Source organism: Loxodonta africana, chromosome 13 (genome assembly GCF_030014295.1).
Source record: "Loxodonta africana isolate mLoxAfr1 chromosome 13, mLoxAfr1.hap2, whole genome shotgun sequence".
NCBI classification, from domain to species: domain Eukaryota; kingdom Metazoa; phylum Chordata; class Mammalia; order Proboscidea; family Elephantidae; genus Loxodonta; species Loxodonta africana.
In genome coordinates, this window is record NC_087354.1 from 63,167,781 (window position 1) to 63,194,678 (window position 26,898).

The 26,898-nt window shown below is 37.2% G+C and overlaps 1 protein-coding gene across 13 annotated transcripts in view; it reads right to left on the bottom strand.

Annotated features, from left to right (window-relative positions):
- Positions 1–26,898, bottom strand: part of INPP4B (inositol polyphosphate-4-phosphatase type II B) — a 971,994-nt gene that overhangs the window by 137,546 nt on the left and 807,550 nt on the right. For all 13 annotated transcript variants that reach the window (XR_010317444.1, XM_064267536.1, XM_064267532.1 and 10 more), the window contains 2 exons: positions 18,662–18,839; positions 6,789–6,992 (listed from right to left, as the gene is read on the bottom strand). Coding sequence is in view for 12 of the 13 variants with exons in the window: in XM_064267536.1 (XP_064123606.1) it covers positions 6,789–6,992; positions 18,662–18,839 (382 nt within the window). In the remaining variant the exon portion in view is untranslated. The remainder of the gene's footprint in view (positions 1–6,788; positions 6,993–18,661; positions 18,840–26,898) is intronic.

Sequence of the window (26,898 nt, forward strand, 5' to 3'; positions counted from 1 at the left end):
AATTAACTTTAAATAATGAGAACAATTAATTTTCTTCTTATGAAGAAGAACAGGTCAATAGTTTCACATAGCATAATTCTAGCCAGTTGGGGAACTGAACACAATGTCATTTGAATATAAATTTGCATAGGTTGCTGTGCATTATGCATGGTATGAACTTTTTCCCCCTGGAGGTAAAGGCTAAGATGGAGACAGCAGCTGGCAAGAGAAGTTGAGAATACAGATCACTATAGATTGCCTATGGAGGTACCTGGCTAAATATGCTTTGTCCTCAACAGTCAGTAATGTTTTTCATCTATTTATACCACTGTTACCAATTATGGCAATATAAATAGCTCTATCAACATGCCCGTCAAGCTTGTTCTCAAATTTGCTGTAGACATCATTAGAGAAAAGATGTAGAGCAAAATGAACTGTGTGAGGTTGGTAAAGAAGTTATCAGAAAGTGGTTCATGTAAATCTCATCTAAGAATGCTACCTTTGGCATTGAGTTACAGAGAAACCACATTTTTTTCCAGGATACATAGACTTTATTAATAGGATGCCCGATATATAAATATTACTATGAAAGTACCATTATTTCTAAATCTTTGTAATTAATGAAAATTCATTATGGATTAATGTGGATTGTCCATTGTATTTATGGGTCATAACTACATCATACCATAATAAGGAACAGGAAATGTTCTCCTAACTTAAGAATGGAAGTCAAAATTTAACATGTGATTTCTGTTAGTAAAATGAAGAAGGGAATTAATTGGGCAATTCAGATGGTGAAATGTTGCCTGAGATAGAAATGCAGTTCAATTTTAAAAAATGGGTTTGGGATATCGATAAATAATTATAAGAGTTTTCCTAGTTCTATACTTTTTTTTTTATACTTTATTGGAATGAATCAGAGTATAGAGGATAGAGGGTCAAAAATATATCTGTTTTCAGGGCAGATTTAGCCCTGAACCCATCACTGTAGTAATTCTGAAATTAAATCACAGTGTTCTAGAGAATAATGTAATTACTGGAAGCCACAAAAACTATGTCAACTTAATAGTTTGGTTGGATGACATCCTTTCATATTTTGGACAAACTAATCTTGGGATCCCAGCTGCTGGAAGCATCTGTTGCAGAGACGTAGAGAAAGAAAAGCAATATGTCATCTTTACTAGCTCAAAGCTGAATAATTCTATAGTAGTCTATGTCTTGGCACAGATTGTCATAAAATTCTGAATATTCCTTTGGGGCTTAATTGTTTGTTAACTTTTCAGGAAGATCACCTTTTCAAGCATTCAATCATTTAATACATAAAATTCAGTAAATAACAGGCTTCTTTTATAAGTGATCATTTCAGTTTCAGTCTCTACCATATTGACTAAAAAACTATTATTCAGATTGATATGTCATCAATTTTGCCAACAAAACAGATTGGAAAGAAAAAGAACAGTCTCATGCTGATTGGAATTAACAGGAATCCTCTTTCCTGACCTCAGAAAGAAAGTTTGTTACATGCATCAGCAGAGTGGGCCTCAAGAGTAATTTATTTAATTATTTTTTCATTCGTTTCCCAAATATTTATTATAAAAAGCTAATGCAGTTGTTCAAGTAGGCAATTATTAAAATTACAGTCACTATCAGGAGTTAGGAAACTCTGGTGGTATACTGGTAAAGAGTTCAGCTGCTAACCACAAGGTCGGCAGTTCGAATCTACCAGATGCTCCTTGGAAACCCTATAGGGACAGTTCTACTGAGTCCAAATCAACTTAATGGCAATGGGTTGGTTTTTGGTTTTTATCAGGAGTTAAGTAAAGAAAACACATTTGCCAAAAAGGACCTGCCAGCCTAAGCCAACTGAAGTGATCTGAGAATACTTTCATAGGATATCACAGAAACCCAATTAAATTAATTTAAAACACTGAATTATTTTGGGAAGTTGACTAGAGTTGTAATCAGTGCTAGAACTTTTCTAACAACCGATTAAGAAAAACAGTACACAAACTTATATTTCCAATTTGTTTGACAGCACAGTCTCTAAAGGCGTTTTCTGTTAGCTATATTTCTGTTACATTTACTTGATTTTTCAAGGTTAGATAAAGCTTTGAAAATAATGTCAAATATTACTGACTCTGGTGAAATTTTTTATAATTCCCATTTAACTTCCTGTTTTTTCATAAGGGATTTCCACCCCGTGATGGAAGGATCTTTTTAGTAGAAAGTAGTTGCTAGAAAAAAAAAACGAAATGAATGTTGTATACAATCAAACTTGATTATTGTTTGCAAATTATATTGGGGGGTGGTGGTAGTTAGAAGTAACTATTCTGAGTGTGAAAGATTTTCCTTATAATTGTGGTTATTTAGACAAAGCTTTTATATGCTTTCTAGAAAATGACGGCTTCCAAAGGAAACTCTCAGAACTGAACTAAGAGGAGAAACACAGAGAGATTCAAGACCTTCATTGTCACTCTTTCTGTTTTTGAAAGAGTCCAAAAGAACTGGGAAACTGAGAAGACATCCCTCCATTAACTGGTGAAAAAACCAGGAAGAATTTTTCCTAGTCTCAAGAGGACCAAAGTATTCCCAAGTGAGTGATCAAGGACCAGCCAATAACCATCAGACCGATACTGCAACCTTGACTGGCCCTTCACACTAACTGGAAAGTTTCCTAACTTTTTCAAATGTTGCTAATAAGCTCCTTTACCCATATTCTCCGGTGCCTTTTTGAAACCCTCACTATTCTCCTCAGCCCCTCCTCCCTATCCCATTTTTTAAGCACATGATCCTGCTTTGTGGATAAACAAGCCAACTCCTGGGGATTAGCCCAACTCATTGTCTAGCCCTACCTGACTCAAAAAAGTAAACTCCATCAACAGTCTCAGCAGAAGAGGCACGCTCCTGCCTGGGACTCTCCTCCTACCTCCATATTAGACTTGATCCCATTTCTTTCTTTTGTAAAGACTTTGCCCCATCCAGAAACCCTGGTGGTATACTGGTTAAGTACTATGGCTGCTAACCAAAAGGTCAGCAGTTCGAATCTGCCAGGCGCTCCTTGGAAACTCTATGGGGCAGTTCTACTTTGCCCTATAGGGTCGCTATGACTCAGAATCGACTCCACAGCAGCAGATTTTTCATTGGTTGCTCCATCTATTATCACTTCCATGTTTCTCATATGGCTTTTCTCTTTTGGTAGATAAACATACTCAGTTTTTACCACCTTTACCATAAAACAAATAAACAACTAATAGTAAAACACATGCATGGGGCCTCACTCCCTCATGCCAGCTAATGTGTTCCTGTCTAAAGGGCTACTTCCTTTTCTTTTTGGAATGGTTAACTTCTACTCACATTTCAATCTCGAGATTTTCTTCTGAAAATCCCACCATGACAACTATGCTCCTGACACCTCCTGCGCACACCTCTAAAGTGGCATTTCTAATGCTGCTGTATTATTGTCATTTGCCTTTCTAGGGCCCTGAATAGGCTGTGGGGTCACTGAGATTGTCACCTCCGCACAGTGCACCAGGCAGGACAGGTGCTCAGTGATGTCCATTGAGTTGAATGGTTCGCCCTAAACTTTTTCAGCTAAGGACACATTTCCTACTCTTTTCTTTCTTGCCCCATCAAAAGGAAGGTTCTATATTTTAAAATCTCATAACAATTTGAGTTGAAGTCATCTTAGCAGAGGCTATCTTCTACTACCTGTCTCTCTTCAACCTTTATCCCCAAATTTTTAACTATTTGTTTACATGATTTTATCCACCAATAGGCTCTGAGTGTAACAGATTGAATCGTAAGCCCCAAAAATATGTGTTATAAATCCTAAACCCCTATAACTGTGGACATAATCTCATGTGGGAATTTGTTACATTGACGAGGCCGTATCAGTGTAGGATATGTTTAAGCCAATCACCTTTGAGATATAAAAAGAGCAGATTAGACACAGAGAATGAGTACAAATGGAGGGAAGGATACCTGCCACATGAAGATTACCAAGGAACTGAGGAACAGGAGCTGAAGAGAGAGAAGGGTTTCCCCAGAGCCAACAGAGAGAGAAAGCCTTCCCCTAGAGCTGACACCCTGAATTCAGATTTCTAGCCTCTTACTTTGAGAAAATAAATTTCTGTTTGTTAAAACCACCCACTTGTGGCATTTCTGCTATAGCAACACTAAGAAACTAAGACACTGGGCTTACCAAAGATCATGAAGATGGTGCTGGATCAGGCAACACACTGCTCTGTTATACATAAGGTCACTATGAGTTGGAGCCAACTTGACAGTACCTAACAATAACAGACTCTGAGCTGTAGGAAGCAAGGATCTAATCTTACTTACCTTTGCATTTGGAGCACCTACAATACTAAATGTCTCAATAATTATCTAAAGAAAAAGAAATAATAAAGGACACTTTTGAGGAGGAAAAAAAGTGAGGTGAGGGCAAGTTTTTTTTTTTTTTTTTATAACAGAGTGAGGTAAAAACGAAGAAAACTAAAGACACCCGATTCCAAAATTCTCACTTGGTTTAATATAAAAACAGTAATGATTTGTCAAAAGACAAATACTGAGTATTTAATTAATTTAAATATAACTTCTTTCCTATTATGACCTCATACTCTTTAAAATTCACATTTCATGGGAATACAATTCACATTTTATGATACAAGAGCCAAAAAAAAAAAAAAAAAAAAAAGCCAAACATGTTGCCATCGAGTCGATTCTGACTCATAGAGACTCTATAGGACAGAGTAGAACTGCCCCATAAGGTTTCCAAGGAGCAGCTGGTGGATTCGAACTGCTGACCTTTTGGTTAGTAGCCAAGTTCTTAGCCACTGAGGCACCAGGGCTCCATTTTATATATGCATTTAAAATCTACATTTTTTGATATATCAGGTTTTGCTAAATACTTCAAGGAGTGTTATTGATCCTCATGATTAGATTATATAATTTACACTTGTTAAAAAAACAAACACTTAACAATAATACTAAAGCAATATGGTGTATTTGCCCAGGCCTTTTTTTTTTTTTTTTGCAGGCACTGGGACATCACCTCACGGGTAAACCGTTTATCTCGTGATCACCTCCAGAGATATGAAGACCAGGTACTGTTATTTTCATTTCGCAGTTGAGAAAATTGAACTTCAGAGAGGTTAAGAGGTGTGTGAGCCTAAGGGATGTGAATAAATGGAGGAAGAAGGTGAAGGTAAAAGGGAGAAATACTAGATTTGCTCTTTTGAAAATGCTTCAGTGGGAGAAATGCAATCTTAATCAGCAACAACAAGCACTTACTCAGCATTTACCTCTGGGAGCTCAGCTCTATCTTTCCTGTGACAGAAATTTCACCGAAGAAAAGAGCAGGCATCATTTCACAGTCCCTTTGCCAGCATTTTTAAAAATAGACCTGGGCCTTTAAATAACTTGCTCCCTGAACATGTTTAAATTCTAGGGTGGCAAGAAGAGTAATTGTAACTAAGTGTTTAACAGCTAATATAACTAGCTTGCTTTTTTTTTTTCCGTTGTTGTTGTACATACGATATGATAAAGGATTTCCTTTTTTCTGTATATGATGTGCATGTACTTCGGAAGGCTCTTGAGTGATTAACGTGCATTGATTCAATCACGGCACACTGTTGCCCCTCGCTCTGCACCTTTATGCCCCTCCCCTTTTGTATTCTGCCCAACTAGCATTCCTATTCATCACCCATCTGTCAGTTTGCTATGCTGGGGTGGCTTGCGTGTTTCTGTGATGCTGGAAGCTACGCCACTGGTATTTCAGATACTAGCAGGGTTACCCATGGTGGACAGGCTGCAACAGAGTTTCCAGACTAGGATGAACTAGGAAGAAACACCTGGAGATCTACTTCTGAAAATCAGTCAATGAAAATCTTATAGATCACAACAAATCTCACTGGCTTTGGACATATCAATAGGAGAGATCAATCACTAGAAGAGAACATTGTGATTGGTGAAGTACAGGGCCAGGAAACGCATGGGAAACCCTCAGTAAGATGAAGAGTATAATAGTTGCAACGATGGGGTCAAACATGCTTGCAGTTATGAGGATGACTCAGGACCAGGTAACATTTTGCCCTGTGGTACGTAAGGTTGCAATGAGTCAGAGCTGACCAAATAGCAGCTCAAGCCAGTTAGAGTTCCTCTAACCGTGTTTGCTTTTGCTTTTGATCATTACTTTACCTGGTATTTTTTTCCGACGTTTCTGTCAATTTTTGAGTACCTGCAATAGCATCTTAACTTAATCATCCCAGTAACCCAGTGCCGTCGAGTCGATTCCAACTCATAGCGACACTATAGGACAGAGTAGAACCACGCATAAGCAGGATTTAAGAGATCTCTTTGACTCAAATCATTTAAATGGTAATAAAAAAAAGTATGCCCACAACTAAAATATTGGAATGCAATATGCAATAATAAAAATAGTGCTTCTATCCAAGTAGTGTTATTATTGAAGATGTTTTTTCTTCCTAATTTTGTTTAATGGTTTATATTACCTTGGTAATAAATAAGCAATAGTATTATGGAACATTGCAACTTTGGTGTCTTTGCTTTAGTGACATATTGTTGGTTAGACATATGATTTATTTGATATCAAGATCGTGATTGGGAATACAACTTCCAATTATAATTTGCCCCTAAGGAAAAATATGATCTATTTATTCTCAATCTGTCTTATGATTTTTCCAGATTACGTTTTGATAAAAAGCAGAGATTTCTTAGCATTCTTGCTCTACCTCTCAGTGCAGAACACTGGCGGGCAGGTGATGTGTGAGACATCTAAAGAGACTTACCCACTCTTCCTCATCGTAGTCTGAATGATGTGGTATGGAGTCCTGCCTTCTCATAGGTGGGGGTTGGTCCTGGGGAGTGCTCTCGCCGGTGCTGCCCTTAGGAGAGGGTGGTTTCTTAAGGACACCACCTGGCCTGGCAGTGTAGAGTGCCAAAAGTGCGCTCCTGACCAGCTGATCCTTGAAGGCATGTACAAAAAGCTCTGTCTGGAGAGAAATTGACAAGGATCAGAAACACCATGGTACACATCTCAGCATAGAGTGATGAAAAGGCTAAATGGAGATCTGTTGGCACTTTAGTGGTATAGATGGTAAAAGAGGTGCAGGCAGAAGAGAGAGAGAAAGTGATTCCTACCAATCAATGGAAAGAGTTCAGTTCTGGGATGCCGCCATGCCCTTGACTCCTCCTGTTTGAAAGCTAATGCTGGGGTTCTATCTACACCATAAACGCCATCTATCCCCTCACCCCCCTCTCTTTTAGCTCAAAACCCTGTCTTTGGAGTTGAATTTCACCGGGGATAATCATTTGAACAGCATCTACCTGCTCTGCCTTTCAGGTACACCAAACACACCTTAAAAGAAAATGTGGTCAGTTAGCACAACTGTAAAAACAGATTTAAAGGCTAAAGCAACAAAGGTATCTTTTTACAAAATAGAGGCAGGAGGCTTTTTTTTTTTTTTGCATCATGGACAGATCTCAACTGTAGAGATGACATAGGAAGGTTCCTGTGTGAAAACATTTGATGTCTATTCCTTCTTATCACCCCCTTAACTGTCTCCTCCACCAAATCGTTTCACATTAACATTCGCGAATGCTCAGTGTTAAGGAGCTTACCGTGAAACTTGGCATGGTAGATTGTACAGGCTGGTGGTAAATATCTAGTAAGTACTGGAGTAATGACTTCCCAACAATAAAGAACTTTACAGCTGTACTTTGCAATTTCCTGATGAAGCCTTTAATAGCTTCACCCTGTAATATACTAGAGGGTGCAGTAATTGATTTTCTGTATTATAGTACATTTAACGTCCATGTGGCCTAACAATCTGTTCAAAGAGTACAAAAAAGTAACTTAAGCACTGACCATATTGTTAATATATTCATACTTTGCAATCTGTTAAGAAGGGGTCCTTTAACTCATTTGGTTATTTTGAATAATAATTGATATCATCACCATACAAGGAGACAGCCTAGATATAATATTGACTTCACCATTGCTGTAACTCAAGGTAAATATTCATTGGTGCACTCTCAATATGTAGTCAACGTTGCCATGTTCAGCTAGTAGTTACTAAGCTATCTCTCAATTCCTCTGCTGTGAGGCAATTAAAGAAAACCAGTGAAACCACGTGCAACCCAAGTGCTTAATTATACTATGTCACATTTGCATAGTTACTTCCTTGCAATAGATTGTGATATTCTAGAACTAGAAGGGACCTTAAAGTTCAACCTCTTCATTAATTAGATAAGGAAACTGAGAAAGAAGTGTGTTGGCCTGCCCAAGGGCACACTGCTGCTTGCAGCAAAAATGGAACAGATCTCAAGTTTTCTAACTTATAATGAGGACCTGTACCCATTATTGCATACCACTCCCCACCATCAACCTAGATGTTTCTGTTCTTTGTCCCCTTCTTCTCTAACTCCAGTTCCCTAAGCCTTCTGAACATTTACCAGTTCTCATAACTAATTATGCCCACAATTGTCAGTATAACCATCTTCACTGATAAATTTTATTGGTTGCTTTAAACACTTCATTTATTAGTTATAATGAACTCATTGTGAAAGTAAGAAAAAAAGAAATATGGAAGAAAGAATGTACAAGTATAAAAGGTTGGAAAATAGTAATAAATTAGGAAACCAAAATAAAAAGGCAGTTACCACTAGAAAGAACAAATAGTGTTCATTAATGTTCACAATAAAGTTTTAAATGAGAATGGAAGATATAAAAAATGTTGATGAAAAAGTTGGCTAGACAGTACTAACACAGCAAATGTATTTATAGCAAAATTGGGAAAGATTATTTGCATAATTTTCATATCGTGTGGCTGTGTACGTCAATGAATTTAAATATTAAAAATGTAAATTTACTTCTGTTCAGCTTAGCAAAACTATTTTTCTATTGAGAGTGCAACAAACTCTTTTGATTTATTTTTAGAGCAAAACAGCTTGCTCTCTTTGAATTCTTGCTACTACAGCTCCAGCCTTCACAATATTCATATAATTACTAAGAAGCTGAATATCTATTCACATCCAATGAAATCGTCCACAGGATGGGTGACTGTCATCACTTTCCTGCCATAGCACTCACACACAGAGAGTCCACTTCACTTATTCAAATTCATTTGGATTGATTTACCACCCAAAGCAAGGGAGATAATGCAGTCAATTCTTGCACTTTTACAACCCAGCATTTTCTTTGGGTAGCTGAATACAATGCACAGATTCTTTAAAAAACGCTATGGTAGCTGAGCATTTACTTTGTGTCTGTACTGACAAATTTGTCTGATTCCCTTGGAAGCTCTCTGGATCACCAGGATCCTGTGCACAGAGTAGCATTTTGTTAGAAACTAGCTAAATATTCTATAGCAATAGCACGTGATCTGGAAAAATACATATTTATATATATTAATTTTGTTGACCAGCACTACTTAGTAAATGTAGTCCAATGTAAGCCTTGCAAGTTTTATAGTCAAAATAAATCAGCTTGAGGAGATTAATGTAGTTACTCAATCCCAATGCAGTTGTCACAACTTAGGTGATATCAGGGAAGTTAAAGCCATGGGAAAGATGTGACCATGTTTCCAAGTTGTCTATTGACTGTTCTGAAAACCTTTTTCCTCTTCTAACTTAGCTGTCACTACATTAAATGAAAGAAGGAAAAACAATTTTTAGTTCAAATCCACCAGCTATTCCTTGGAAATTCTATGGGGCAGCTCTAACCTGTCTTATAGGGTCGCGGTGAGTTGGAATCAACTTTACAGCAACAGGTTCTTTTTTTTTTTTTTTTAATATATAAAGGATAAACTCTAGTTCATTTATTTAATATAAAAAAGAGTGAGAAACACTATCTTAAAGATGAAATGTTTTCTAGCCTTACTGACATTTTTCCAATTCATGTTCTCATACGACTATTCTTCAAAGCAACATGCAAAATTATCTGCAAGTATAAAACTACTAAAAATTACTCCTCCTGAGGATGGCTGAGGAGAAAGTCCTAGTTTCCTGAATATTAATTGCAGAGTAGTAGTTAGGATATGTTCACTTGAAATCAATTTTTCACGACAGATTTCAACAAATTAAGGCAAGTCCCACTCTATTGAGAACTTCCTTATTCTCACTGAAAAAATTCAAGGTAATGTGTAATCCATCCTGCAAAACAGAAGTAGCCAATAGCATAGACAAGTGATTACTATTTTATTAGTTATGAATTTATCCAGAAATAATTCTTTTTATTTTAAAATTTGATATGTTTTAATTATTTTATAAGGCAAGAGTGCTATAATCTGTCTTTAATGCATACTTGTGTGTCCAGCATTCTCTAAAGGGAATAACATTGGACTCACAACCAGGAGAGTTACCTGATGTTTGGGCAGCTCAAATAAATTATCCACTTGACTTCAGTTAAATCATTTAGCCACCCTTTCTCAGTTTGTACAAAATTACAATGCCTACCTGTGAAACTATTATGGAAGTTCTTTGTGAACTGCATAGTTCACTCTATAGTTATGATTCTCCATCTTGATTGCCCTTTTCAGTTTCTTTTTGACTCATTATCCCCTGCTCACCCAGAATGCGGTAGGTAGACCCAAGGTTCCTTAAACCTTTTTTTCCAAAGGTATTTTTTCCATTGGTGATATAACCCATTCCCCCATATCTTCAACTATTACCTTTATATGCAGGAAGCTATAAAGTCCATCTCTCTAATCACTTCCTGAACCCTCGCTGTCAACTGTCTCCACCTGAAAGTCTTTCAATTTCAGAAATCCCAGACTGAACTCATCAAGTTCTTTAACGAATGTGTTCTTTTTCGTGGTTTTTCTATATGAGTGATAGTGTTATTATTTAGCCTTCAGGCCATCTTTAGTAATATCTCTCTGCTGGATCAGTCATCCAGTTGGAATCCCTGGGTGCTGCAAATGGTTAATGAACTCAGCTGCTAACCCAGTGGTTGGAGGTTTGAATCCGAAACCTCAAAAGAAAGGCCTAGTGACCTACTTCCAAAAAATCAACCCTTGAAAACCCCATAGACCACAATTATACTTTGACATATGTGGGATTACCATGAGTAGGAATCGAATCCATGGCAACTGGTTTTGGTTCTGCTGGTTATAGTTTTTCAGTTTTAAAGATTGAGTCTTACTTTACATTCCAGTTAGATCTCAGTTAAGATCCTTTATACGTTTTTCATGTACTTTCATTGATTCCTTTCTCGTTGGTTTACTTTTCTTAAGCTAACATTTTTTTATTTCAGGATGTGATCTGAAACCTCTAACATCAAAATGTAGACTCCCAAGTCCCTTCCTAGAGCTATGAAATTAGACTTTGTATTTTTAGCAAGCTCCCCAAGGTAGCTGCGATGCCCAGTGATTTTTTTTTTTTTTTTAAATCCACTGTCCTAACTCAGCTAATCTATTGCTATGAGGATAATCTTCAAAAGGCAGGCCTCCCAACCTTCCTCACTCGACAACACTCTCAAGGCCTACAAAACAAGTTTTCTCTTGGGTAAATAACTGGGAATGAGATGGCTAGATCACGTGGTGTTTGTTTAACTTTATGAGACACCTATAGACTGTTTTCCAAAATGGCGTACAATTTTGTATTCACTGGTAATACATGAGAGTTCCATTTACACCATATGCTCCTCAAACTCTTCATATGCTCAGCGTTTTAGCCATTCTAGGTGATGGTTGCTGCTATCTTATTGTACTTTACCCTTATATTTCCTTCATGACAAATGATGTTGAGCCTCTTTGCATGTGCTTATTTGCCATCAATATATCTTCTTTGGTGAAATTTCTGTTCAATTTGCTTGCCCATTTTTAGTTAGACTGTCTTATAACTGAGTTGGATTGTCATACATATATATATACACACACATACACACATATATATGACTCTTACAGCTCACAGATATAGAAATCCCTGGGTGGCACAAATGTTGAAGTACTCAACTACTAGCTGAAAGGTTGGTGAGTTGAGTCTACACAGAGGTACCTCGGAAGACAGGATGGAGATATGCTTCCAAAAGGTGGCCACAGCCTTAAAAATTACACAGAACAGTTCTAATCTGCACACATGGGGTTGTGATAAGTGGCAACTGACTCAGCGGCAAACAACAAAAACAATATAGACAGATGATAGGTAGATAGGTAGACAGAGAGAGAGAGAGATAGATGATAGATTAGATAGATAGATGATAGATAGATAGATAGATAGACGATAGATAGATAGATGATAGATAGATAGATAATGATAGATAGATGATAGATAGATAGATAGATAGATAGATAGATAGATAGATAGATAGATAGATAGATAGATAGATAGATGTCATTGTTTTTGTTCTTAGGTGCCATCAAGTTGGTTCCAACTCATAGCAACCCTATATACAACCAGAACGAAACACTGTCTGGTTCTGTGCCATCCTCCCAATTGTTGTTATGCTTGAGCCCATTGTTGTAGCCACTGTGTCAATCCATCTCATTAAGGATATTTCCATTTTTTGTTGACCCTCTACCAAGCACGATATCCTTTTCCAGAGAATGATTTCTCCTGATGATATGTCCAAAGTATGTGAGACGTAGTCTCGTCATTTTTGCTTCTAAGGAGCATTCTGGCTGTACTTCTTCCAAGACAGATTTGTTGGTTCATTTGGCAGTCCAAGGTAAATTCAACATTCTTCGCCAACACCATTATTCAGAGGCATCAATTCTTCTTCAGTCTTCCTTATTCATTGTCCAGCTTCACATGCATATGAGGTGATTGAAAACACCATGGCTTGGGTCAGGCACACCTTAGTCTTCAAGGAGACATCTCTGCTTTTTAACATTTTAAAGAGGTCTTTTGCAGCAGATTTGCCTGCAATGTAATATGTCATTTGATTTCTTAACTGCTGCTTCCATGGGTGTTGATTGTAGATCCAAGTAAAATGAAATTCTTTATAATTTCAATCTTTTCTCCATTTATCATGATGTTATTAGTCTAGTTGTGAAAATTTTGTTTTCTTTATGTTGAGATGTAATCCACAGTGAAGGATGTGGTTTCTGAGATTCTTCAGTAAGTGCTTCAAGTCCTCTCCACTTTCAGCAAGCAAGGTTGTGTCATTTGTATAATGCAAGTTGTTAATGAGTCTTCCTTCTATTTGGATGCCCTGTTCTTCTTCCTAGAGTACAGCTTCTTGAATTATTTGCTCAGCATACAGATGGAATAAGCATGGTGAAAGGATATAACCCTGACACATATCTTTTCTGACTTTAAACCACGCAATATCCTCTTTTTCTGTTTGAACTACTTCCTCCTTATCTATGTAAGGTTCCTCATGAGCACAATTAAGTGTTCTGGAATTCCCACTTCTCACAAAGTTATCCATAATTTATTAGGATCCACACAGTCAAATGCCTTTGCATAGTCAATGAAACACAGGTAAACATCTTTCTGGTATTCTCTGCTTTTAGCCAGGATCCATCTGATACCAGCAGTGATATCCGCTGTTCCATGTCCTCTCGTGAATCTGGCTTGAATTTCTGGCAGTTCCTTTTTGATGTACTGCTGCAGCCACTTTTGAATGATCTTTAACAAAATTTTGCTTGTGTGTGATATTGTTAGATAATTTCCACATTTAGTTGGATCACCTTTCTTTGGAATAGGCATAAATATAGATCTCTTTCAGTCAGTTGAGCCAGACAGCAGTCTTCCAGATTTCTTGGCATAGATGATTGAAAACTTCCAATGCTGCATCCATTTCAGCTGGAATTCCATCAATCCCAGGAGCCTTGTTTTTCACCCATGTCTTCATTTCAGCTTGAAGTTCTTCCTTCAGTACCATTGGTTCCTGATCATATGCTACCTCCTGACATGGTTGAATATCAACCAATTCTTTTCGGCATAGTGATTCTGTGTATTTCTTTCATTTTCTTTTGATGCTTCCTGTGTCATTTAATATTTTCCCCATAGAATCCTTCAATATTGCAACTCGAGGCTTGAATTTTTTTTTCAGTTCTTTCCACTTGAGGAATGCCAGGGTATTCTTCCCTATTGAATTTCTTTGAAATCTTCTGTTTAGCTCTTTTACTTCATCATTTCTTCCATTTGCTTTAGCTACTAGACCAACATTCAAGAGCAAGTTTCAGAGTCTCTTCTGATATCCAGTTTGGTCTTTTTTTTCTTTCCTGTCTTTTTTAAAATAATTTCTTGCTTTCTTCATGTATGATGCCCTTGATGTCATTCCACAACTCGCCTGGTCTTCAGTCATCAGTGTTTAATGCATCAAATCTATTCTCAAGATGGTCTCTAAATTCAGGTGTGATATACTCAAGGTTCTACTTTGGCTCTCATGAACTTGTTCTAATTTTCTTTAGCTTCAATTTGAACTTGCGTATGAGCAACTGATAGTCTGTTCTGCAGTCATTCCCTGGCTTTGTTCTGACTGATGAGGCTGAGCATTTCCATTATCTCTTTTCACAGACGTAGTCGATTTGATTTGTGTATTCCATCTGGCAAGGTCCACATGTATAGTCACTGTTTATGTTGTTGAGAAAAGGTATTTGGAATGAAGAAGTCCTTGGTCTTGCAAAATTCTATCATGTGACCTCCGGCATCGTTTCTATCACTGAGGCCATATTTTCCAACTACAGACTTTTCTTCTTTGTTTCCAACTTTGGCATTCCAACCACCAGTAATTATCATTGCATCCTGAATAGCAACAGAACATTGTCTGATACAGTGCCAGAGATGAGCCCCTCAGGTTGGAAGGTATTCAAAAGACAACTGGGGAAAAGTTACGTTCTCAAAGTAGAGTTGACCTTAATGATGTGGATGGAGTCAAGCTTTTAGGACCTTCATTTGCTGATGTGACATGACTCAAAATGAGAAGAAACAGCTGCAAACATCCATTAATAATTGGAACATGGAATGTACGATGTACAGATTGATGAAAATTGGAAATTGTAAAAAATGAAATGGAACGCATAAACATCGATATCCTAGGCATTAATGAGCTGATATTTGCCATTTTAAGACAGACAATTATATGGTCTATCATGCTAGGCATGACAACTTGAAGAGGAATGGTATTGCATTCATCCTCAAAAAGAACCATTTAAGATCTATCCTGAAGTACAACACTGTCAGTGATAGAATAATATTCATATGCCTACAAAGAAGACCAGTTAATATGACTATTATTCAAATTTATGCACCAACCACTAAAGCCAAAGATGAAGAAATTGAAGATCTTAACCAACTTCTGCAGTCTGAAATTGCTCAAACATGCAATCAGGATGCATTGATAATTACTGGTGATTGGAATTACCACACTCATAGAATTGTGAAAAATAAAAGACATTATAACAGTACCTAACAGTTATTATGCCTCTGATGAGTACTAGCTATTATTGTCATCATCATTATCATCACGACTATCATCATCAAGACTGTGAGTTTCTTTGAAAGAAAAGGCCTGTGTCTCATTCCATTTTTTTTTGCCGGTAGTGTCAGGCACAGTGTCTAGCAAATCATATAAACTTAGTAAATGTTTTTACTGTTTATAAATTTCTTTCTTTGTTTGCTTTTTCCACCAATAAACAATTAGAGGGACAGAATCTTACTGTGAAGCCTTAGTCTTGTGGCTTGGTTCTCAGTAGTATTAGAGAAAATATGGATTGCCTTTGGGATCTACAAATATTGCCTGCTCTGAAACTCCCTGAATATACCTCATTAGCAAGCTGGCTTTCTTTGTTGCCCCAGACTCTGAGTCGATATTGAACTGTTATTTGCTTCTAGTACTATCATTTCCAGATGTATTGCCTGACATGAGATGAGAGATGTCATCTCATCACAAAGTACCTGAATGCTTTCCTCCACCCTACCTATAGGCTACTCCCAGACTTCCCCAGACTATCTGTTGTACTTCAGTGAACTCTCCCATGTTCAGCTGCTCAAACGCTTCAGGATTCCCAGATGAGTATAAATACAGACAATTCCTAAACCAGTTGCTATTGAGTTGATTTGGACTCATGGTAACCCCATGTGTGTCAGAGTAGAACTGTGCTCCACAGGGTTTTTAATGGCTGATTTTTGGGAGCAGATCACCAGGCTTTTCTTCCCAGTTGCCTCTGGGTGGACTTGAACCTTTTGGTTAGCAGCCGAGCACGTTAACTGTTCGCACTACCCCGGGACTCCATATGCTGTGCAAATGAGTTCCTAAGAAAACAATTACTTATTTTCCAAACATACTAGTTCAAATTCAATTAAAACAAACAAACCAAAAAAGGGAACTCTCAATGAAGAAAGGATTTTTATTCTCTAATCCACAGGGTGTAAGACCCTTGAAACTTAAAAACAAAACTTGTTAAACTTAAATCCTGCTAATATTAAAATATATTAAAATATTAAGATGCCAGGAAAACTCTTTCTCTACTAACGGTCATCACAGTCTATGCAAAACTCTGTAGCACTTCCAGGCAAGAAATCTTCAAAGAATGTATGACTTGCAAGCTTAACTTTAAAAAGGATCCTCCTAGTTTTAAGGGTTGACAGATTTATTTTAGTAGACAAAGCTCGTTTACTCAGTAGAAAAACATAGGGAAAAAAGTTGTATCAATGCTGAACTCAAGAAGGAGAAACACCTTCCTCCCCCAAATCGCTGCAGCAAGTTATAAATGATGTATGAAATGACAAATCCTTGCCCAACGAACAGGAAGAATATAAATACTGCTCTGTAATCACTGCAGTAATGTGCTATTTGCTAAAATTTTCTGCTTAAGTGGATTTAGAAAAACTCTTCTCATCTGTGAATCCAAAAGAGAAACTAGCCAAAAAAAAAAGAAAAGAAATTACATTATTTTACTGCAGGCAACTATCTCTTCTTTTTTTTTTCTTTTTCCCTAGCCATAAAGACTTATTTATTGACTACTAAAATAGCCAAGTGTTTCTGAGGAATTTGTTTAACAAGAAAGAAAGGAGAGAGAGCGAGAAAATAAAGAGAGGTCAAAACATAAATTACATTATTACATAAAGGATACCAGAAAAATCTTACACCGCAGACTCAACCAGACCTGAGTTGAAGATTAAATGAAATAACAGAAGACATGAAGTCTCTAGCACAATATCTGACACAGATAAGTGCTCATAACATTTGGGTCAATTTTTTCTTCTTTTTTCCTGATGGAGGCACTGGTTTTCTGGCAGGGAAAAATGTCCTATTTTGAACTGGAAGTCTTGGATTTTGATTTTTCATTTTTTATTAGACAATTTACATGGCCTTTCTGAGTAGATACTAGCTAATATTTAATAAGAATAGATATTCATTTTCTCCCTTGAGAATAATATATGGAAAGTGTGTTTTAAATTAAAATGTTAAGTAAATGTAAAGTATTATTCTTACAGACTAACATATCTGAATCCAAAATATATACATACATACCATTCAGGTTTCTGTGGATTTGTTCTTCATGGAGATGAAGAACTACACTGGTATCTTATTTTAGAATTAGACACCATAAGGATTAACTTTGAACAGTTCCTTTAAGGGCATGTACATTGGATGCAGACGTGAAGGGTGAGCACATTACGACTGGGCTCCAGGATACCTGGTTTTACACTTAAAATCAAGTTGTGCTTTGTCTTTCGTGTTTCTCTCTGTATCATACAGTTGCCCTAATTAGTTATGAAGGTTGGTATTGAGTCTCCACAAAGTGCTACCTTCGCTCTCTGCAGATACAAGTGCAAGTCCCCACTGGAAAAACTAAGGCTTAGGTCCCACTGTGTTTCAATAACTAATACTTTTAGAATTTTGGGGACCTTCATCTAGTAGATGGAAACCCTGGTGGCACAGTGGTTAAGAGCTACAGCTGCTAACCAAAAGATTGGCAGTTCAAATCCACCAGGTGCTCCTTCGAAACTCTAAGGAGCAGTTGTACTCTGTCCTATAGGTCGCTATGAGTTGGAATCAGCTTGACGGCAACGGGTTTGGTTTCTTGGTTTGTCACCTAGTAGATGAAGCCCTGGTGCAGCAGTGGTTAAGAGCTTGGCTGCTAACCAAAAGGTCAGAAGTTCAAATCCCCCAGCTGCTCCTTGGAAACCCTGTGGGGGCAGTTCTACTCTGTCCCATAGGGAATCTATAATTCAGAATTGACTCGATGGCAATAGGTTTAGTTTGGCTTTGGTGTTACAAAGCAGATGATGTTGTAGAAAACAAACCAAGAGAGAGAAATCGCCCCATGCCACTGACAAGAATCCATATCAAAGTTCTACTTGCAAATGAAGTGACATTGCTCTTTAAGTGTATAGCTTCATATGCATAAAAATTAGGTGATCACCAGAGGAAAATAAAGTAAATTTCAAAATCTAATTTAATTCATTAATAAGGCCATAGCCCAAAGAAAACAAAATATGTCAAGGAAAAGAGAAAATAGATCCCAACCACTAACAGGTTTCGTTTCTTAACAGAAAATAATGATAATAATAATAACTCTTAGTAAGATTTGAAAGGGGAATGAGGCCAATTCATTTTGATCCTGTGGCAATACTTTGAAGCTGACTTTTTACCTAGCCTATTTTATGTTTCCAGGTGCTATGAAAGGCAATGCATGTAGAAGGCAGCACCAGTAGGGATTTGACTATTTCATTTCCCCCACTGTAGCCATGATTTGGATCTTACTTTTTCTGAAAGCATCTTTAGAGAATTCTTCAAGCTGTCTGCAGAATGCTGGCTTGCAGAATTAAGCAGTAGGTCTGCATGGGTTGCTATAAGAGGTTGTAGTTGATTGATGTTGCTGAGAACTTCTTTTGCTTTGGCTGTGTTTTCAGGTGAGTAGTAAATAAACTGGTATCCAGTACTGCAATAACAAAGATAAAGGCAGGTTACACAAAAGAGGAAAAAGAATTTGCAGCCCTTAATACTAGATGGTAAGTGATAAACAGAACTCCAAATATCATTACTTCCTATTGAAGAGATGACTGTGATAAGAGAAATTTACCACGCACTAAGGAAATTTACCACACACTCAGGAATTGACTCGACAGCAGTGGGTTGGGTTTAAGGGTTTTTAGGAAACCCTGGTGGAGTAGTGGTTAAGGGCAACAGCTGCTAATCCAAAGGTCGGCAGTTTGAATCCACCGGTGCTCCTTGGAAACTCTATGGGGCAGTTCTACTCTGTCCTATAGGGTCTATAGGGTCACTGTGAGTCTGAATTGACTTGATGGCAATGGTTTTTTTTTTTTTTAAGGGTTTTTAAGTAACTTGGCCAAGTCATTGTTTAAAAATGTGACAGGAATTCAGTCTTTTCTCAAACACTAGGAAGCTCCTTTATGATTATATATGGCATGTACAAGTATTCAAAACAAATTATTATTAATTACTAATAAACTTAGCATGAAGGTTTATATTCAGACCAATCTGAATATAAATCCTGGCTCTGACATTTACTAGCTGGGTGACCTTGAGGAGCCTTCAGCTTCCTCATCAGGAAAGCAGGAATAATTACCCAACAATTACACGAGTCAGATTAGAGATCATTCATGTGAAGTACTAAAAAATAGGGCTTACCACAGAGCAATCATTCAATAAATACCATAGCTTATTTCCCCCCACGATACTCTGGGAGAAAGGGATTTTTATAGCCAGAAAGTGGGAAGAAAATAAATCAATGTCAAATGGGCATATGAAGAATTTTACTGGATAGAAAAAGGACATTTATAGCACAAAAATCCCATTATGCTATTTTATCACCACGCTTTTTTTTTTGCTTATGATTTCCTGTCTAACTTGTAAAGAAATCTAAAATTATTAATTGATGAACTACTGGCTTTTATGGTCATCATCTAGGAACTGGTCAAACATGTTATGGGGGTAGAGATTCCAGGGAGCCTTTGGCCAATTTAATTTAGGAAAGACAGAGGGAAGTGAATGATGTGTGTTCTTTTACACTTAACTGTTGAAGGATTTTTTACAATAACTTGCAACCTATGTTCAGCATTTATGAAATCTTTTTTTTCTACATTTGCCTGTAACATTATTTAATTCTTATAACTCCATTTCTAATTTAGAAAAATTAAAAACATTAAAAAAAAATAACATCTAGGAAGCACACTCTCTCCTTTTACCCTGATGACTTTGAGGCAAAGTATCAGAATCTTCAGAGGTACAATGTTCCTTTGCAACAGTATATTGAATATTCTTATTATTTTTTGCAAAATGATTAAAAAAATGTCCTTGGCTTGTCAGTCAGTGAGAGGTATGGATTTTTAAAGGCTAAGAAACACATCTCTAGTCTGGGACACTCTTAAAAGGATTTTTCTCCCAATCTCTTACTTGAATTATAGACTCTTACATTTCAGAAGTAGGGAGTTATAATTATTCCTATCTTAATTATCAACTATACATTTTCAATGCAAAAAACAACACAAATGATAACAATTGCAAGGAGTAGAAAGAAAGAAAGAGTCACAACTAATTCCTTATGTCTCCTTTTGGCTCATTGCCTGTTTAAAACCGAAGTCTCACATGAGAGCATACAAGGTCTTTAATAAAATCATGAATGGAGATGTTTCCTTACTCATCTGTACTCAGACTGGATACACAGTTCAATCCACCAAAGTCTTTAGTAAAGCAAACAACCCCATGCTACTTTTGTAAAGAAAATGTTTATCTAAAAAAAAGGATGTCAATGTGTCACCAGGAGGAGGACAGTGATACCCAGTGGTTCTGACATCAGAGAGCAGAACCTACTACAGAAAGCAGCTTGTGGCAACTGCTCCGTGATTCCTGTCACCCTTCTGCTCTTCCATCATTGTAATTTTCTTTCTGGTGTTGTCGTATTGGTGCTGACAGGGCTCCCATGGCTTAGCTCTTGGAAAGCTAGATTGCTAAAAGCAATGTGTGGCCTTCCATCTTTCTCTTCATATGACTGTCCTCTTTTTTAGCATGTCACTTCTGGTCTCTCAAACACTAACTCCCATGCATCCCTTTTGAGTCTTGTCACCCCTGTCTTTGTTCTTTATTTATATCATACGTTCCTGGTAGATCACTGTTACTTTATCCCTGAACATAAGCTACTTACATTATTTTTTCTGCATTTCTCTTACTTTGCAAATTCCCTTGGAGTTTCCTCTCTAGTTGATTCCAAATAGATATATTTTCAAGATTTATTTCTCACATAGTCTTTCCTTATATACTAGTTCAAACCAAACCAAACTGATTACCCTTGAGTCCATTCCTACTCATAGCGACCCTATAGGACAGAGTAGACCTGCCCCACTGGGCCTCCAAAGAGTGGCTGGTGGGTTCTAACTGCTGAACTTTTGGTTAGCAGTCTAGCTCTTAACCACTGAACCACAAGGGTTCCTCAAATTTTAGCAGACATACGATTCTCTTGGGGATGAAGACGGGCTACAAAAGCCAAACCAAACCTGTTGCTGTTGAGTCAATTCCAACTCATAGCAACTCTAAAGGACAGAGCAGAACTGCCCCATAGGGTTTTGAAGGAGTGGTTGGTGGATTCGAACTGCTGGCCTTTTGGTTAGCAGCAGTCTTTCTTAACCTCTGTGCCACTAGGGAACCAAGGATAGGAGGTAGGTGGTTGTAAAAAAAATGCAGATTCCTTGTCAACACCAAGAGATTCTTATTCAGTAGGCTGAAGCATTTGTAACAAGCACCCAGAAGGTCCAGATGCACGTGATAGTTAAGCACCTTTAGAGAAACCCACTCCCATTGTTTGGACTTTGTGAGATACCTTCCAAACCCTCAGTCTTCCTATGCAATGCCTCTGATAAAAATTTCAATTTATTCTAATTTTCTTAGCATCTGTTATAGATTGAATTGTGTCCCCCCAAAATGTGGCTAGGCCATGATTCCCAATATTGTGTGATTGTCCACTATTTTATCATCTTATGTGATTTTCCTATGTGTTATAAATCCTATCTCTATGATGTTAATGAGGTAGAATTAGTGGCAGTTATGTTAATGAGGCAGGACTCAATCTACAAGATTAAGTTGTGTCTTGAGTCAATCTCTTTTGAGATTTGAAAAAGAGAAGCAAGCAGAAAGACACTAGGGCCCTCATACCACTGAGAAACAAGAACGAGGAAAATAATGTACACTCTGGAACCGGGGTCCCTGTTCTGAGAAAGCTCCTTGACGAGGGAAGATTGATGACAAGGACTTTCCTCCAGAGCTGACAGAGACAGAAGGTCTTTCCCTGGAGGTGACACCCTGACTTTGGACTTCTGCCCTACTAGACTATGAGAGAATAAACTTCTGTTTGTTGAAGCATCCACTTCCTGTTATAGCAGCACTAGACAAAACTAAGACAGTATCTTTTATAAGATTACTTTTGCAGTCCATATTCAACAGAAGTTGTTTTTGTTCCCTTCTCATTACCAGTGGGTGATGTCTCTCCCAACCGTTTTTTATCATCCTTTCATCCTTTCTCTCTAAGTCAGTCCCCCCACCCTTCTCCCACCATCAATATAATCTCTAACCACCATCACAGGACAAAAGCTCAGTTCTGTTCTCCTGCTGCTAAGTCAGTCTCCTTTCCAGCAGAGTTATGTAGCAGGCATTGGTACTTCCTATTAAGTCTTTTGATGATGAACATCTTACCTAGTAAGGCAAAAAGATTCATTTTCCACAATAAAAGCCAACACTGGTGTCTAAAATGAAACAGTATGATATAGGGAAAGAAAAAAAAAAATCACCACCCACAAAGCAATTTTAACTATACATAAATTTCATCTACCTATTCAGTGCCTTACTCTTCAAACATGTCATATATTTTAAAAGTTATAGCTTCTTAAATGGAAAGTTATGAGTATAATTATCTACATAAAAAGAATATAGCTGAACCCAATTTATAGTGGCCTGAAATTTATACTGAATCTAAACACTTGAATCAACTATTAATCAGACAAAACCAGAAAAAAGAGAATCTTTTTAGAAAAAAACTTGATAAGATATAAATAATATAGCAAATTATGAATAATGAATATTGAAATTATTTTCATAGTATTTTTTTTGTGCTGATTAAACAGTGAACTTATATATATACCTGTTGCTGTTGAGTTACTGTTGATTCATAGCAACCCTATAGGACAGAATAGAACTGTCCCATAGGGTTTTCAAGAAGTGGCTGGTGAATTTGAACTGCTGAGCTTTTTTGGTTAGCAGCCAAGTTCTTAACCACTGTGTCGTGTGTGTACGTGTGTGTCTATATATACATATATATATATATACACATATATATACACACACATATATGTATGTACACCCATACGTGTGTATGTGTGCATATTGCTACCGGAAGTGTTGTCATATTATTGTGTCACCATATAGTGACATGGTATTCATATTCATAAACTCTAATTGCTAACCAAAATTAATTGCTACTAAAACAAGGATCTGTATAGTCTGTCTCATTCCCTTTTTGCTGTTCCTCCTTATTTCCCCATTGGCTAGTATTGACATGTTCCAGGCCTCTGTCCTTGGAACTCTTCCCTTTTATGTCCTTCCTAAGTGATCTCATTTAGTCACATGGTTTAAATACCTTAGATGTGCTGGTTGTTGTTGCTGTTGGTTGCTGTTGAGTCAATTCTGACTCATGGGGGTGCCAGGTGTGTCGGGGTAGAACTGCTCCATAGGGTTTTCAAGGCTACGGTCTTTTGGAAGCAAATTGCCAGATTTTTATTCTGAGGTGCCTCTGGGTGGGTTCAAATTACCAAACTTTCAGCTACTAGTCAAGCATTTCAAACCCAAGCTACTACTTTGGGCGGTGGAGTTATGGAAAAATGTAGGCAAGGAGAGAAAAGAGAAGGAAAAGACAGGCGAAGAGGATTAGGGTTAACCAGGATAGGAAAGGAGCCCTCGTGGCAGAGTGGTTAAGAGCTACGGCTGTAAACCAAAAGGTCAGCAGTTCAAATCCACCAGCTGCTCCTTGGAAACCCTATGGGGGAAGTTCTACTCTGTCCTATTGGGTCATTACGAGTTGGAATTGACTCGATGGCAATGGGTTTGGGTTACTTTGGTTTAGGATAGGAAAAATGCTTTGGAGTACTGTAATTCTGCATCTGTAGCACAATTAAATATCTAGAGAATAATCTCAGGACCAGTTCCACTTATTTTTTTCCCTACTCAAGCACTATTTGTAAAAAAAACTCATCTCTTGAATCCAGAGGGAGGGGTAGACACACTCGCAGTTCTAAGTGAGAAGAAAACCACGTGGATAATAAATGAAAATTTACACCTTAGTGCACTTGAATATACCCTTCTGGCTTCACAGGGTTTAACAATGGGCTTCATGAAATTGTAGAAGGAAAAAATATATATCTACTTTACCCCATGGATTCTCCCTCTTTTCCCTTAGATTTTGGCTTAGGGAAAAGCTCTAGATGCTAGAAAACATTTATCTTGTTTACTTCCTATGATTTTCACATATATAATTAAATGAGTTATGTGACCCAAGCTTAAATTGATGTTTATACTTAAAATAAGTCTTGTGGGAAAAAATCTTGGTTTAATAGAAATTTTGAAATATGAGAGTGTCTTGATTAAATCTTGATTCTGCCATTTATTAGCTCTGTGACAAGTGATGCTAATTAAGAGAGAAATAAAGTAAAATTCATTGCCTTTTAACTTCTTCCATCAAAGGCAATGTTCATATTGGCTGTGATCACAGTGGTTTCTGCTAACTCAGCTTTCAGTTTGCAAGTTTGTATTTACAATTTCTTGACCATTAGGCTCTGACCTCTATATACATTCTTTCCTTAGACTTGGTCTTGCCCTAATAAAATTTTCCAGGCACCATTATATGACCTTTAAATAAACATTTAAAGTTATCTTCTCAACCTCTATGAGATGGGAATTATTGTTACCATTTTCTCTATTATGTAACTGAGGCCTAAAGCTATAGAACTGGGATTCCAATCTTCATTCCATGGCCTGTTCTCACTTTTCCCTGAATTCATTCATCCTGATTTCCTATGACAACTTCCAAAGATCTGTTCAGTTCTATTTCTATCTAGTTTGACTTATGAAACTTTCATGCTTACTCTCCTGGCAAGGAGTAATGGAGTGATACTCCAATCAGGTGTCCTGGTATCCTCCCAACTAAAAAACTCGCTAACTCCATCCTGGACTTTGTCACTTATGTGTCTAATGAAAATATAGGATAAGATAAGGTGCAAAAATATAAATCATTCCCAAGTACACTTCCAAAAGTAAACGTTCCCTGGACAATCTGAAAAGGAAATCAAGAAAACAGGCCAATTTTATGATAGCATCTAAAAGATCAAAATGCCTAGGAAAAAATTTAACCGGGAGGTGAAAGACTTGAATGCTGAAAACAATAAAACATTGCTAGGAGAAATAAAAGGAGATTTAAATAAATGGAAAGACATTTTGAGTTCATGAATTGGAAAACTTAAAATTGTTAAGATGCCAATGCTACAAAAAATGATCTACAGATTCAATGCAACCCGTACCAAAATTCCATCAGCCTTTTTTGCAGAAATGGAAAAGCTGATCCTCCAGTTCATATGAAGTTGCAAGGGCCCTGATAAGTCAAAACAATCTTAAAAAACAAGAACAATGTAGGAGGGCTCACACGTCCTGATTTCAAAACATACTATAAAGGTACAGTAATCAAAACAGTGTGGTAATGGTATGAGAATAGACATACATAAGATTGGAATAGAACTGAGAGTTCAGAAATAAACTTGTACATCTATGGCCAACTGAGTTTTGGCAAGGATGTCAAGTCCTCTCAATGAGGAAAGAATAGTCTCTTCAATAAGTGCTGCTGGGACACATGCCAAAGAATGAAGTTGGACTAATACATCACAATTAACCCAAAATGGATCAATGACCTACATATAAGAGCTAAAACCATAAAACTCTTAGAGGAAAACATTGAGGTAAAACTTCAAGGCCTTGTATTTGATAATGAATTTTAGTTATAACATCAAAAAGTATGAGCAATGACAGCAACAACAAAAAAAAATTGATAAATTGGAGTTCATCAGGATGAAAATTTTTCATGCATCAAAGGACTTTATCAAGAAAGTAAAAAGGCAACCTACAGAATGGGAGAAGATATTTGGTAACCATATATCTTATAAGGGTTTAATATGCAGAATATATAAAGCACTTCTACAATTCAAAAACAAATAGACAAAACAATCCAATAAAAAAACCTCTCCCAAAGTCCACTTGTTAGACAAAGATTAGACAGGCCTCTAAAATAAACAACAACACATGTGAGGAACGTGCTTCTTAGTTCAATCAAACATACAAGACCAAATGGGTAACTCTTGCTCTAAAGTAAGATGAGAAGGTAAGAAAGGGTCAGGAAAACTGGACAAATGGACACCAGGAACCCAGGGTGGAAAGGGGGAGAGTGCTGCCACATTGAGAGGGTTGCAACCAATGTCACAAAACAATATGTGTATAAATTTTTGAATGAGAAACGAACTTGAGAGTAAGCTTTCACCTAAAGCACAATTAAAAAAAAAATAGGCAAAATATTTGAATAGACACTTCTCCAAAGAAGATATATTAATGGCCAATTAGTACATGAAAAGATGCTTAAGGATGTTAGTCGTTGTTGTTGCTGTTGTTATGTGCCATTGCATCAATTTTCACTCATCGTGACCTCATGTGACAGAGTTGAGCCCCCCATAGGCTTTCCTAAACTATAATCTCTATGGAAGCAGATCAGCTGGTCTTTCTCCCATGGAGTCACCCGGCAGGTTTGAACTGCCAAACTTTCAGTTAGCAGCCAAGTTCTTAACCATTGTGCCACAAATTAAAACCACACTGAGGTATCACCTCACACCAACAAGGATGGCTATTATCAGAAAAATGGAAAATAACAAGCTTTAACGAGGATGTAGAAAAATTGAAGC